The following is a 13,215-nucleotide window of genomic DNA, read 5'->3' as shown; positions in this document are numbered from 1 at the left end:
CCTCACTCTCAAATGAGTGGACAACCAAGAATAAGTAGACATCTTAGGAAGGGCCAATGCACAAAAGACAAAGACCAATAAAATGAACAGAAAATTAAAAAAAAAAAAAAAATGGAGCAGAGAACACACAGAAGGTACAGAAATGATGCAGGGAACAGAAGAAAAACTTTTTAAACTAATTTGTTATCTTCAGACAGATACAATTATTACATCTGTGGAGCAAAAATAAGCTGTTTAAAGAATTCAGAAAACAAGAGATCTTTGAAATAGAAAATATGACAGCTGAAATTTTAATATGCAATAGGTGAAAACAAAAAAAAAATCCTCGAATGTAAAGCCAACTGACCAAGAAATGAAAAACAGAAGAGAAAAGGTAAGAAAACAAGATACCAATTCAACTTGTGCCTGTTTCCATTTTTCCAGGCAGAATGAGGAATGAGGGGCAGGGGAGGGCAGCTACAGGCTACAGTGACTAGAGAAGGAGAATGAATACCTGAAATTTAAATGAACCATGTCAAGAAATGGCAAAATCAAAATTAACTTGATTAATGAATTTGATTTTGATGAAAGTAAACATATGCTGTATAGAACAGATGAATGATATAAAGAACTTTAGATTGAGAAGGGAAAAAATTGAATTCTCAGTGCTAGATATGGCTCTTCCAGAAAAAAGTTTTTGCATACCATATAACCTGGATGAGAAAAAGTATGGGCAGGGGGCAGTGTTCGGTTTTTGTATCTGTAACTTAAGATACTGTTCAAAATGTCTTCTAAAGTTCCTTCCAACTCTAAATTCTTTAAGTCTAATTCCTACCTCCTTAATGGAGGCTGTTCTTACTACTTCAAATACATCAGATTTCTGAAACCAAAAAAAAAAATGAATGCAATTTAAATGTAGCTAGGGTTGACTAGCAAGGCCTAGATCTTCAAGTATTAAATAATATATTTTGTTAGGATTAAACATATACTTTAAGATATATATTAAAAGTATTTGTATGACTCCCCCCCCAAAGCATTGAGTCTGAGGATCATGAGTTCTGGGGTCCCAATCCAGTTCTGTCATTAAAAAACCATGTGACCTTGAACAAATTTATAAACTGTGAGTCTCAGTTAACACATCTGTGTAAGTAGGCTAAGGAGATAATGTTTAAGGCCCTTACTAGCTCTAAATAATCTATGATTCTAGACAAATAATGACTAAGGGAACTGGTTATTAAATGGACCTTTTAAGGGATAAGGTGAGTTACAAAATAGATACAGGATTAAATCAGAACTGCTTACCCTTCCATTTTTACAGATATAATCAAATAGCTCTCCTCCTGAGACATATTCCATCACCATGAAAATATCAGATGGTGTACTGATGACCTGGTACCTGGTGAGAGAAAACATTATCTACCAATATTAAAACATGTATATATCCATTCATTCAATAAATATTTACTGAGTACCTATAACATTCCAGGTACTGTGCTAGGAGCTGAGAAAAGTACAGGAAACAGAACTTCTCTGCCCTCCTGGAGTTCATGTTCTAGGAGCCAGGAAAACAAACGTTAAATAAATAAGCAGTATCTCAGGTGGTAGAACATGCTATGAAGAGAAATTAAGCAAACTAATGGGAATCTTTCATATGGGGTGTTCAAGGACGGCCTCTCTGATACAGTAATATCTGAGCATAGCCTAATGGAAGTAAGGAAGTAAACTGTGCCATTATCTACGAAGAAGGTGAACGAGGTAGAGGGAATAGTAAGTGCAAAGGCCCCAGGTGGAAGCCTGCCTCGCATGTTCAAGCAGTGGTAAGAAGTCTAGAGCAGAGTGAGCCGGGAGAGAGAAATAGGATGTGGAGTTAGAGGTAACTGGAGACCAGAGAACATAGAACCTTGTAAGCCACGATGAGGCTTTGACTCTCACTCTAAGGGAGATGAAGTTTTATGCAAAGTAGCCATGTGATCTGGCCTAGTAAACCGGTAACTATGGGAATAATGTGAAGAACTGACTGTAGCGGTGAAGGTGGAAGCAGAGGCTACTGCAGCAGTCCATGAGAGAGGTCGAGGAGGCTCAGACTAAGCTGATGGCAATGAAGGAAACGAGAAACAATCAGATCCTACATATATTTTGAAGAAAGAAATGGAATGGATGGTAGGAAGTAACAGAAATAGGGACATTAAGGATAGTTCCTAAGTATCTGCCCTGAGGAACTAGATATTAACTGAGATGTTGAAAACTGGGAAGAGTGGATTAAGGAGGGCAGGTTCAGTTTGGGCCGTGCCGAGTTCATAGGCCTTGTGGGCATCCAAATGGAGATGTAAAGCAGGCAGTGGACATGAGTCTGGAGTTCAGGGAAGGGGTTTCAAAGCAGATGTATATTTAGGGGTCATGAGCATGTGGATAGTATTTAAAACCATGGCACCTCAACAAATATGAGGTGAAAGTGAAACAAATTTTGAGTTATCCAGTTCAGTACAAAAGCCTAAGCAGTTTTGCATGTAAAGTTGAGAAGTAAATAAATTATCTCAAGACCTTACAGTTGGCAACTATAATACAATAGTAATGTTACTGCCCTTTGAAATACTAAATTCCTGATATTCTCGTTTGTTATTTATCAGATGTAAGCAACATGCAGGAAAACCCTTTCTGCTGCATGGTCTCCAGTGAGGCTAACTGCCATCATGTGGAAATTAGAAGTCAAGAGTTTTTACTGGCCAAATCATTGTTGGTTCTGCAGTAATAGGGGTTCTGGACATTATCTATCAAAAAGGCATTGATCCAGAAGACAAGAAAGAATAAGAAAGATAACTAGGGTAAGCATAACAGCAAAACAGGAACATAGGCTTAAGTGGCCATGAATAGGGTTAGATAAATACATGAACAGGAAGAAACTTCAAAACTCTCGGGAAACACACCAAAGAAATATCAGTCATCTTTAAGTAGGTTAACAAAAATGATGAAAAAAATGATATGACTATATTTAATATAATCAGATCTTACAGTTTAATTATATGAGGATGCCTGAAAAGCTTGAGGTTCTGAATTTCTCTGCGGATTTTTCCTACCACATCAAGGCTTCGAATCTTCTGTCGATTGAGTATCTTCACAGCAACTTTATGTCCAGTCAGTTCATGTTTGCCAACTGCAGGAGGAATCATTTTAATAAATTAGTGCCAGACTTGATTAATAACATAATTTGACATATTCTAAAACTAGTAATCTTAGCATTCTCAAAAAATACTTAGCAAATTTAAGTTTCCTTTTAAATTCCTCCTGATTTACCCCTGAAATGAACATTTACATGTTTAAGAGTGATTAAGTGGGAAAATACATAAGAAACTGGTAACAGTGGTTTCTTTCAGGAAGGAAAGTTGGAAGGCTAAAGGGGAAAGAAAGAAGACTTACTTTTCACTGTATACCTTTCTGTACTTTTAAGTTCTCTTTATCTTTCATTTTTTTATGCTACCAGACATACAGATTTAACTTTTTTCTTTTTATGTAACTCTATGGATTTTAACACATAGAAATTGATGTAACCACCACTATAATCAGATACAGAACAGTTCCATCATCCCAAAAACCTCCCTCATTCTATAGACAAACTTCCTCTGTCCATAACCCCTTGAACCTTTTAAAATACAGTTAATGTGCATGTAGTTTCTATTTTTAAAAATAAGAAAAAAATTCAAGTGACTATCTTTCAATTTTGAATGCTAGTCCAGATAGTCCATTGTAACAGTAGAATTTAGACATTTTCATAGAGGCAAAGTCTCCAAATATTTCACTTCTATTCACCCTTTCTCAAGAACCTACTGGAGAATATACATTTCATCAAAATCATAAAGGAAACCAAAAAGATGGTATCCAATACAGGAGAAAAACTAAGAGAATCCCCAATATGGTGATGAAGCAAAGTCCTAGGTAACATGTGTAGAAGGCAACAAATCCAGACAGAAATGTGACAGAGGATCCTAGATGGTTACTTTCATGGGAAAAGGAGAGAATAAACTGTCCTACAAGTTTGAAAGTATACAATATTATACTGAAAGAGATTTTACAAAGGCATTTGACGATGTGGAAAATTTAGACTTAGGTTCTAAGAAAATTAAGCAAATGAAAAAAATGAGATAAGAACTTTAGGAAAATTAAAAGTTCTTTAAGAAAATATAGTCATATCTCAGACAAGAAAAAGTTAGAGTTCATCACCACCGCACCTACATTAAGAGAAATATTAAAGGGACTTATTTCAGAAAAAGAAGGGTCTATGGCCATGCTACCCTGAACAAGCCCAATCCCACCTGATCTCAGAAGCTAAGCAGGGTCCAGCCTGGTTAGTACTTGGATGGCAGACCACCTAGGAAGACCAGGTGCTTAGGGGTAAAAAAATAAAAAAATAATGGATTGTAAGTTGACAAGGTCCTCACAATCTGTGAGGTCAACCAAGGATTGCCTCGCCTAAAAAAATATAAATAAATAAATAAATAAATAAATAAATAAATGAGGAAAAAATCAAAAATATGAATAAAATGGCAATAACTACATATCTATCAATAATTACTTTAAATGTAAGTGGATTAAATGCTCCAAATGCATAGGATGGCTGAATGGAAAAGAAAACAAGGCTCCTACATATGCTGCCTACAAGAGACATACTTCAGATGGAAAGATACACACAGACTCAAAGTAAAGGGACAGAAAAAAATAGTTCATGAAAATGGAAACAAACAAACAAAAAAAGCTGGGGTAGCAATACCTATACCAGATAAAAGAGACAAAGAAGGACTCAGCAATTCCATTTCTAGGTATTTATCCAAAGAAATCTCAAACACTAATTCAAAAAGATGTACACATCTATATGTTCACTGCAGCATTATTTATAACAGCCAAGATATGGAAGCAACCTAAGTGTCCATCAATAGATGAAAGGATTATGAAGAGGTGGTACATGTATAAAATAGAATATTACTCAGCCATAAAAAGGAATGAAATCTTGCCATCTGCAACAACATGGATGGACCTAGAGGGTATTTATTATCCTAAGTGAAATAAGTCAGACAGAGAAAGACAAATACCATATGATTTCACTTATATGTGAAATCGAAAAAACAAAACAAACAAAACAGAAACAACCTCATAGATACAGAGAACATCTTGATTGCCAAATAGGAGGGTGGTTGGGACGATGGGTAAAAAAAGGGGAAGGGATTAAGAAGTACAAATTGGTAGTTGCAAAACAGTCATGGGGATGTAAAGTATAGCATAGAGAATACAGTCAATAATATTGCAATAACTATATATAGTGTCAGCTGGATACTAGATTTATTGGGGTGATCGGAAGTTTTAGAAGGATCTGTCTATTCACTATGTTGTACGCATAAAATGAATGTAATATTGTATGTCAGCTGTAACTGAAAAATAAAAAAAAAAATTTATTAAACTACAGGAAAAAATGTCAGAGTATTGTCTTAGCAAATAATTTTTACAGTCACAATTATGAAAACACCCAAAATGGATTTTTAAGTATAGTATAATTTTATTAGGAGGATGAAGGTGTAGAGGAAAAGGTTTTAAGAGAACTGAAATCCTCAACTACCATACCAAGAAGTCAACAAAAGTCTGTCAGTAAGAATTAAGATAGCTTGTATGCATACACGTATCAATTAGAAATGGGGAAGTTTTTTTAAAAAAATAGATAAATACAAGAAAAAACAGCTAACAGTTGAAAGTAGGATGGGGAATTCTGTTTTATAAACATACCTGTTGGCACTATTTGACTTTTTAAAATATACATGTGTTATTTTACAAAAAAAAAAAAAATTAATTTTTAAATAAGTGATTTAGGGTTTTAGCTTTACAGGAAGAAAACATTCTCTTCTAAATTAGAATAGTTTGTAAGACCATTATCAGAGAGCTTTCCCTGGTAATCTTGAATAATTACTAGCTAAAAATCAAGGGTAGTAATAACAACAACAAAAAATCCCTTCTTTATTTGAATTTGTTATGGGCTGAATTGCATCTCCCTCTCAAATTCATATGGTGAAGCCCTAATCCCTAGTTACCTCGGAATGTGACACAATTTGGAGACAGGGCCTTTCAAAAGTGAGCAAGTTAAAATGAGACAGTTCAGGTAAGCCCCAATCCAGCCCGACTGGTGTTCCTATAAGAGGAACTTTGGACACAGAGAGACAGCAGGTTTACACACAGGAAACCAGGTGAGGACAGAAGGAGAAGGTGGCAGTCATCTGCAAGCTGAGGGTGGGTAGCCCTCAGAAGAAACCAAACCTGCTGAAACCATGATCTCAGACTTTTCGCCTACAAACTGTAAGAAAATAAATTTCTATTGTTAAGGCCATTCAGTCTGCAGTATTTTATTATGGCAGCCCTAGAAGATTCATACGGTATTTCTTATTATTTCGTAGTTGAATGCTCAACATTGATATTTTAAACTTGTGTTTAAAACATCATTTTAAAAAAGAATTTTTCTCATTATTCCAATCTTAATAGGCTTTCCCACTTGATCACGGATTTGGGATAGAGCTGAACCTGACCATTCTTTAAAAACCCCCAAGGATGAAAACCCACAGATATGGGCTCCAATGGTTTTCAACAATTCAGCATTTCCCCCCAACCAGACTAACCGAGACCGAGCGCTGGCTCCTCTGCTCCACTACAGCTGTGCGAACTGGAAAGGGTAGAGCAGGGGATGGGGTAGTTCCTCATTATTTTGAATTGTTTTAAGCATTTGCTATTTGGTTTAAATATTTTAATTAATAATATTAAATCCAAGGTCCAGTTATACAGATATTTCACAATGGGAGAAAATAGTCTGTTAAATAAGACTAGAAGAAAAGTGTTTAAGTCAGAGTCCTCTCCCATTTTGCCCAGGTCCTTTCTTAACCCTCACAATACTGCCACAACACAAATCTTTCCAGCCAGTGAGGAAATGTGCAACTGAAACAGTCTACTCTAATCCAAAGGATCATCACAGAATCATAAGGTAAAAATGCCATTTTTAAACTACAATGTAAAAGGAATCCAAATTTAACTACCTTTTATACAGCTCAACTAGTCTTAAAAGCATCCATGACTAAAAAATTATATCAGCTTTCTGAAAGATGGCGGGTTAACAATGCACTGGATATACTTCTATCAAAATTTCATTAAAATATACATGAAATCAGTGAGGAAGAAAACCCTAGAGTCATGGCTAAAAGAAACTGTGGAAATCAAGCACATTCTTATTTCAGGTACGGCCTTCTCCAATCTCTAATACCAATCGTGATTGAGAGCAGTCTACTTGACTGTCAAAACACAATTCAGGAAGTATTGTCTTTTAGAGACCTAATTTATTGATACCTGAAAAAGTACTAATCTCATCTGTCCCAACTATCCCCAAAATCTCCAAGCCCTTGGCTTACTAGGAACCTTTTCCCATTAACTGCACAGCTGAAACATGACTGGGAAATAGGCACCATACTGGATAATCCTGGCAGCCTGACACTTGGAAAGACTATTAAAGCAGAATCCATTCAGGCCTGAACTCCAATTCATCACAAACCTACCAGTCTCCTCTCATATTATACGCTGCTCGACTTAATTTCAACCCCACTTAACTTTACGAAATAACTGGGGCTTATCCAAAACTCTAGATGCATATTCTGTTGTTAAATAAGGAACTGGAAGAGGAGATTTAATCCATTCTTTAAATTTCCTTCATTTGTTATCATGTACTGAGCATCTACTATATGCCAGTTAATGCTGCCAAGGAAAACAGTACCGACCAAAAGTGACCTGGGTTCCTTGGATCTTCCTGGCCTCTGTAAGGTAAGAAAACCCAACAAATTTTACAGTACAAAAGAATGGGTAGAAAATGCATTAAGCTCACCCAAGAAATGAGTGTTTTATGAAAAATTAACTTTCAGAGTAATAAGACAATATAGAAGTTATGAAATAAGAGTGGAGCAAGATGAATTTTGCAACAGAAAAATTAAAATCATTTACAAAGCAATAAGTTGCAGCAAAAATGTGACAAAATTTTATGAACATGTACCAAAAAAATAAGGAAGAAATTAGCAAGAATAGGAGAGAAGGGAATAGGGAATAGGGAATCAAGTAAAATTCAACTTGTGAGTAGAATATTATTCCACCTGAGAATAATAAAAGCTTCCCCACCCCACAAGAAAGGATAAACAGATTGAAATCAATAACCAAGATACAGCTCAAAACTTTTTTTCTAATACTTGGTATTTCACCAAATTGTAAATTAATAAGAAGAAAGTATAAAGGCATAATTTCTTCACTTTTGAAACAATATAAGAAATCACTAAAGTATGGCTGTATAAATACTCAAACAAAAATTGAAACATTGGCAGGGAGTAGACAGGTACCTTGACAGCAACTGTAAAGAGATCATTCAAATGCACGTGCCCAAACACACACACACAGACATTAAAAACTATATAAATAGGCAAGGTAATGATTAGTTTTTTTAATGGAAAATTAGTATACAAATTTCTTTTTCACGGCTAGGTAAGCCAAGAGAACTTTTTAAAGGAATAAAAGTATGGTCACTGTCCCAGATTAGTATTAAGGGTAATACTTCATTTTTTAAAAAATTTGTAGTTCTCCTCCTCAGAATTTAAATTAGAATTAAATAGATGGAAAAAAAAAGTGCATTAGTATGTTTATTACAGTATCTTATGTAAGATCAAAGAATGAGAATAATTTAAATGATCAATTTCAGGAAACAGTTTAATACATTGTTATTCTAACAAGAGACAAAAAGACTACAGAAAATATTCCTATAAACGTAAAAAGAGCAAACAACTTATATATGCATTCTACATTTTCCAGCTACACAAAAAATACATGAAAATTATTATGTGCCAAAATGAAAATAGTTATTCTACAAATTTTGTTTAAATTGTACTTACTCTTTTATATGTTTTTCAATTAAAAAAAATTCCAAAGAGAAGGGAAAAAAAACTGATAGATGTTAGCAGATTCACCTTTTTCTTACACAGGAGAAGGCAATCTGTGTATAGAGCATAGACTTTGTAGTCACACAGACCTGTTTTTTGTTCCTGTATGAAGGTATTTACTACATATTTGACTTCGGCAAGTTAAATTACTTCAACCTTCTATTCACCCATCTGTAAAAATAAGCACCACATACTCCTGCAGGGAATACATAAAGTATGATGCTTTGTAAAGCACGTTCCATACTGCCTGAAACGCTGTTAAGTGCTTGATAAATAAATGGTGGCTATTACTATTTAGGGTTATTTATTTTCCATTTCTCCCAGACCTGCCCCCAACTCTATCTAATCAGCCCTAAATTTTCTGGTATAGCCAGTTTTATCTCAGCTTTTTGATTTGTCCCCCTTATCCACTTAGATTCAGTAGCATGCCTTTAACTGGGCACATAATAAATGCTAAATAAATAATAGCTGTAACTCCTATGCATCTAACTCTCATTCTCATAAAGCTTCAAACCCACCAACCTACTCCATCTTTCCAGTCATCAACCAATCCTGAGAATTCTAGCCTCCAAAGTTTGACCCATTTCATGACTTTGATTACTGCTAGACATAAATACAAATCACACCAAGTCCTATAGGAACACTTGTTTGGTCATAGAAGAGTACAGGGGCAAAAACAACAAACGAACAAGCAAACAAGTTCATTTGACTTGAGTTTAAATCAGATTTTTTAAATAAATACTATTTTAAAAAAAATAAGTCTATGTGATGCACCTGTCAGATTGACTATCATCAATAAATCAAAAAACAACAAATGTTGGTGACGATCTGGAGAAAAGGGAACCCTCGTACACCGTTAGTATTACTGCAAATTGGTACGGCCACTCTGGAAAACAGTTTGGAGGTGCCTCGAAAAATGAAAAATAGAACTACCTTTTGATCCAGCAATTACACTTTTGCATATTTATCCAAAGAAAACCAAAGCACTAGTTCATAAAGAGCTATGCAGCCCTGTGTCCACGGCAGCACAGAAGATGAAATCACTGACCAAAGTTACACAGCTAGTAATTTGCAAAGACAAAACCTGAACCCAGGTTTGTCTCAAAACTTGTGCCTTTTCCAAAAATAGTAAGGGAAAAATTAATTTTTTAAAAAAGATTATCCTCAAAAAGACATACATAGTATAATAACACAAATATAAATATCCTTTAAAAAAAATCAGGTTATCGGAGGAATCCTTAATTTATAGTCTTGTATTTTATAATTCCCCCACACTAATAAGAATTATTCTAAAAAATTCATTCAAGAAATAGTTACTGAGTACCCGCAACTACTATATGCCAGGCATCGCTACTATGACTTTTTTTCCTACATGAGAAAATGAATCCAGTTTATTAAAAACTCAACTTATGTCAATTTTAACATTTTAAGACAAGATACCAAAAAACACTGTATTCATTCTATCAAACTAATTTAGAAGTTATTCAAAACTTAAGGAATTAAGGAGAAATGAAGAGCATAAAGCTATGAGCACATAAAATGTAATGGCAAGTGTGGTGGGTTGAATAGTGTTCTTTCCCCTGACATTCATGTCCACCTGTAACCTCAGAACTCAATCTTACTCGGAAACAGGGTCTTTGCAGATGTAATTAGTTAAGAATCTCAAGATGAAATCATTCTAGATTTATTTATGGTGAGCTCTATATCTAATGACTAGTGTCCTTCATAAGAAAACACAAGAAGCAAATACACACAAAGACAGAGGCAGAGATTGGAGTTTTGCTACCACAAGAAAAGGAATGCCAGCAGCCACTGGAAGCTGGAAGAGGCAAGGAACAGATTCTCCCCTAGAGCCTTCGAAAGGACTGTGACTCTACTAACCTTGGTTTTGGACTTCTGGCCTCCAGAACTGAGAGAATAAGTATGTTGTTTTCAGCCACCCAGTTTGTGGTACTTTGTTACTATGGCCCTAGGAAACTGATACAGTAAGTTTATCAGTTCCTAAGTGAATTTTCTAAAACATGACATGAACAAAAGTAATATCTTTTTGAAACAGGTTTTCTAAACTGCAGTACACATGCCCAAGTATTCTTGAATGGAACACTGCTGTACCTGATGACTGGGAACCAAGCAGATGTTCAGCGTGTATGAGCAGCAGTTACTCCCGTGCCCGCACACAGTGACATCCGTAGGAGTTACTTCGCTGGACAGGACATCTTGCTCCTAGGACTTCTTGCTCCTGGGCTATTATGTTCCAGCTCTTGTGGTTTTCTGCTTTTTAAGTTGTGTCTCATCCTTCACAGACTATCAGAAGTCAACGCTGACAGCCCCCTCTCCAGTGTTCTAATTTGGGGATTCTGATTTTCTATGGGCTAGAAAAACCATAAAACTAAAATTATAGTGGATTTGCTAAAGTTTGCTCTACAAAACAAACACTAGGACTCTCCACAGAAAAAGATTTCATAATCAAGGAAGTCTGAAAAAGGACATATGTTCTCCCTTTTGGAAACTCACTATGCACATAAACATGGTAAAGGCTCTGAAAAAGCCCTGTAGTAGAGAAACCTGTTGAAAGCTGTTTAACCTGGTATTTCCCGGCCTTAATTGGATACAGGCTTTTCCCTTCAAGGTTTTCAAATAATGTCCCAACTCTGGTGACTCAAAAATACTTTTTCTTTCAGCGTAGGCAGTATCCCCTCTATTCTTTTTCTCCTTTTCTTTCTTCCCCAGCAAGTCTTAGTAATTTAAGGCCATCATATGATGATCTGCTGTGTTTTCCTTAAAGGTACAGAAATACTTGCCTTGAACCCAATTACCAAAATACGTCAATATTAGAATTTCAGTAGCATAATACTTTTGAAAATAGTCTCATCACTTAGGAAACACACATTGTCACATTTGAGCCTCAAAATAAACCTATGATGCAGGTAATATGAGGCTCTGAGATAATTATGTAATTTGTCAAGGTAAAGCTATTAAGTTATCAAGCTGGGCCAGGTCTTCTGACTCCAAGTCTTTTGACCTATCCATCATGTGCAGTGTGAGAGGGAAAAAGGCGTAGCACAATAACAAAACCTGAACTGTTTTCTCAAAACTAGGCTAAAGATTCTCCATTGACTAAACTCAGCTGCAGCCAAATTGATTGACTGCTCCACAGTCAATCAATCAACATATCAGAAATGGACCTTTCAGGAATATGCATTACTAAGAGTTTTCCCCTTTCTCCGAGGTTCAAAATTTTACTCTTCAAACTGTCACAATTTTACAGTAGTGCTAAGGTGTTGCTTTTAAACGAAATAGAAAACAAGTATTTCTGCCACTGAAGCATGTCTCTCACAGCAAAGGTTACTAGAATTCATGTCTTCCTCAAAGAACAGATCAGTCAACTAAATATTAGCTAACTACCTGTTCTTGCTATCTAAAGGGAACTTTATCTAACTGTAAAACATTGTAACAGATGCTCTTCTAATCAGATGTGCAATCCTGAAGTGAAACAAGATCATACTCTGAAAGAGAGGATTTTAAATAGGAAAGAGATGCCACAAAGATAGAAATATATCTACTAAAGATATGCTAATCACCAAACTATTTCGTTTACACTCTAAATTAAAATAATAGTATCTCATAAAAGTATTATGGAAAAAACAATCCTGGAGAGGGGTGAACTTTAAGTGCTATAGGTGGAAATTTAAGAATGCTACCTTTTCTTAACAAAACGTTTCAGGCATACCAAAAGGCACACCAAATACCTATGTCTCAACCACCACTAGCTTAAGCAATAAAACAGTATAGATACAACTGACGCCCAGTGTGACTCCTCCCAGATCTTTCTCTTTCCTCTCTTCCCAAACGTAACCACTATCTTGAAAGTAGTGTTTGTCTCTCCCACAAATATGAATCCATAAACGATACTGTAACATTGTTTTTCATGTTTGTCAAATTTAATTTTGTATACTTTTGAACACAAATCTGCACTACACAATTCAAAAGTACAAAAGGAAATAAGATGAAATGTTCCCCTGCTACCTAGTCCTCCTCCCCTGAACAACTAATTTAACAGTTTCATGTTTATCTTTAAAGAGACACTCTATACATATGCAAGAAGCTGCACAGATAACATATTTGCCCTGCTTTTTATACATAAATGGTAGGTATACTTATACATTGTTCTATTATCCCCTTATTTTTCCTCTTAAAAATACACCTTGAAAATTGTTTTCTAAATTATATAAAGTTTCTTGTTTTT

General features: G+C 35.3%; 1 protein-coding gene across 3 annotated transcripts in view; it reads right to left on the bottom strand.

The window, feature by feature from the left end:
- Positions 1-13,215, bottom strand: part of PRKAA1 (protein kinase AMP-activated catalytic subunit alpha 1) — a 28,593-nt gene that overhangs the window by 11,918 nt on the left and 3,460 nt on the right. For all 3 annotated transcript variants that reach the window (XM_039842597.1, XM_039842599.1, XM_039842598.1), the window contains 2 exons: positions 2,989-3,130; positions 1,282-1,375 (listed from right to left, as the gene is read on the bottom strand). In XM_039842597.1, the coding sequence (XP_039698531.1) occupies positions 1,282-1,375; positions 2,989-3,130 (236 nt within the window). The remainder of the gene's footprint in view (positions 1-1,281; positions 1,376-2,988; positions 3,131-13,215) is intronic.

Source organism: Pteropus medius, unplaced genomic scaffold (assembly GCF_902729225.1).
Source record: "Pteropus medius unplaced genomic scaffold, Ma_sr-lr_union100, whole genome shotgun sequence".
Lineage (NCBI taxonomy): Eukaryota > Metazoa > Chordata > Mammalia > Chiroptera > Pteropodidae > Pteropus > Pteropus medius.
The sequence above is the reverse complement of the archived record's forward strand: the minus strand, read 5'-3'. Positions and strand labels throughout refer to the sequence as shown.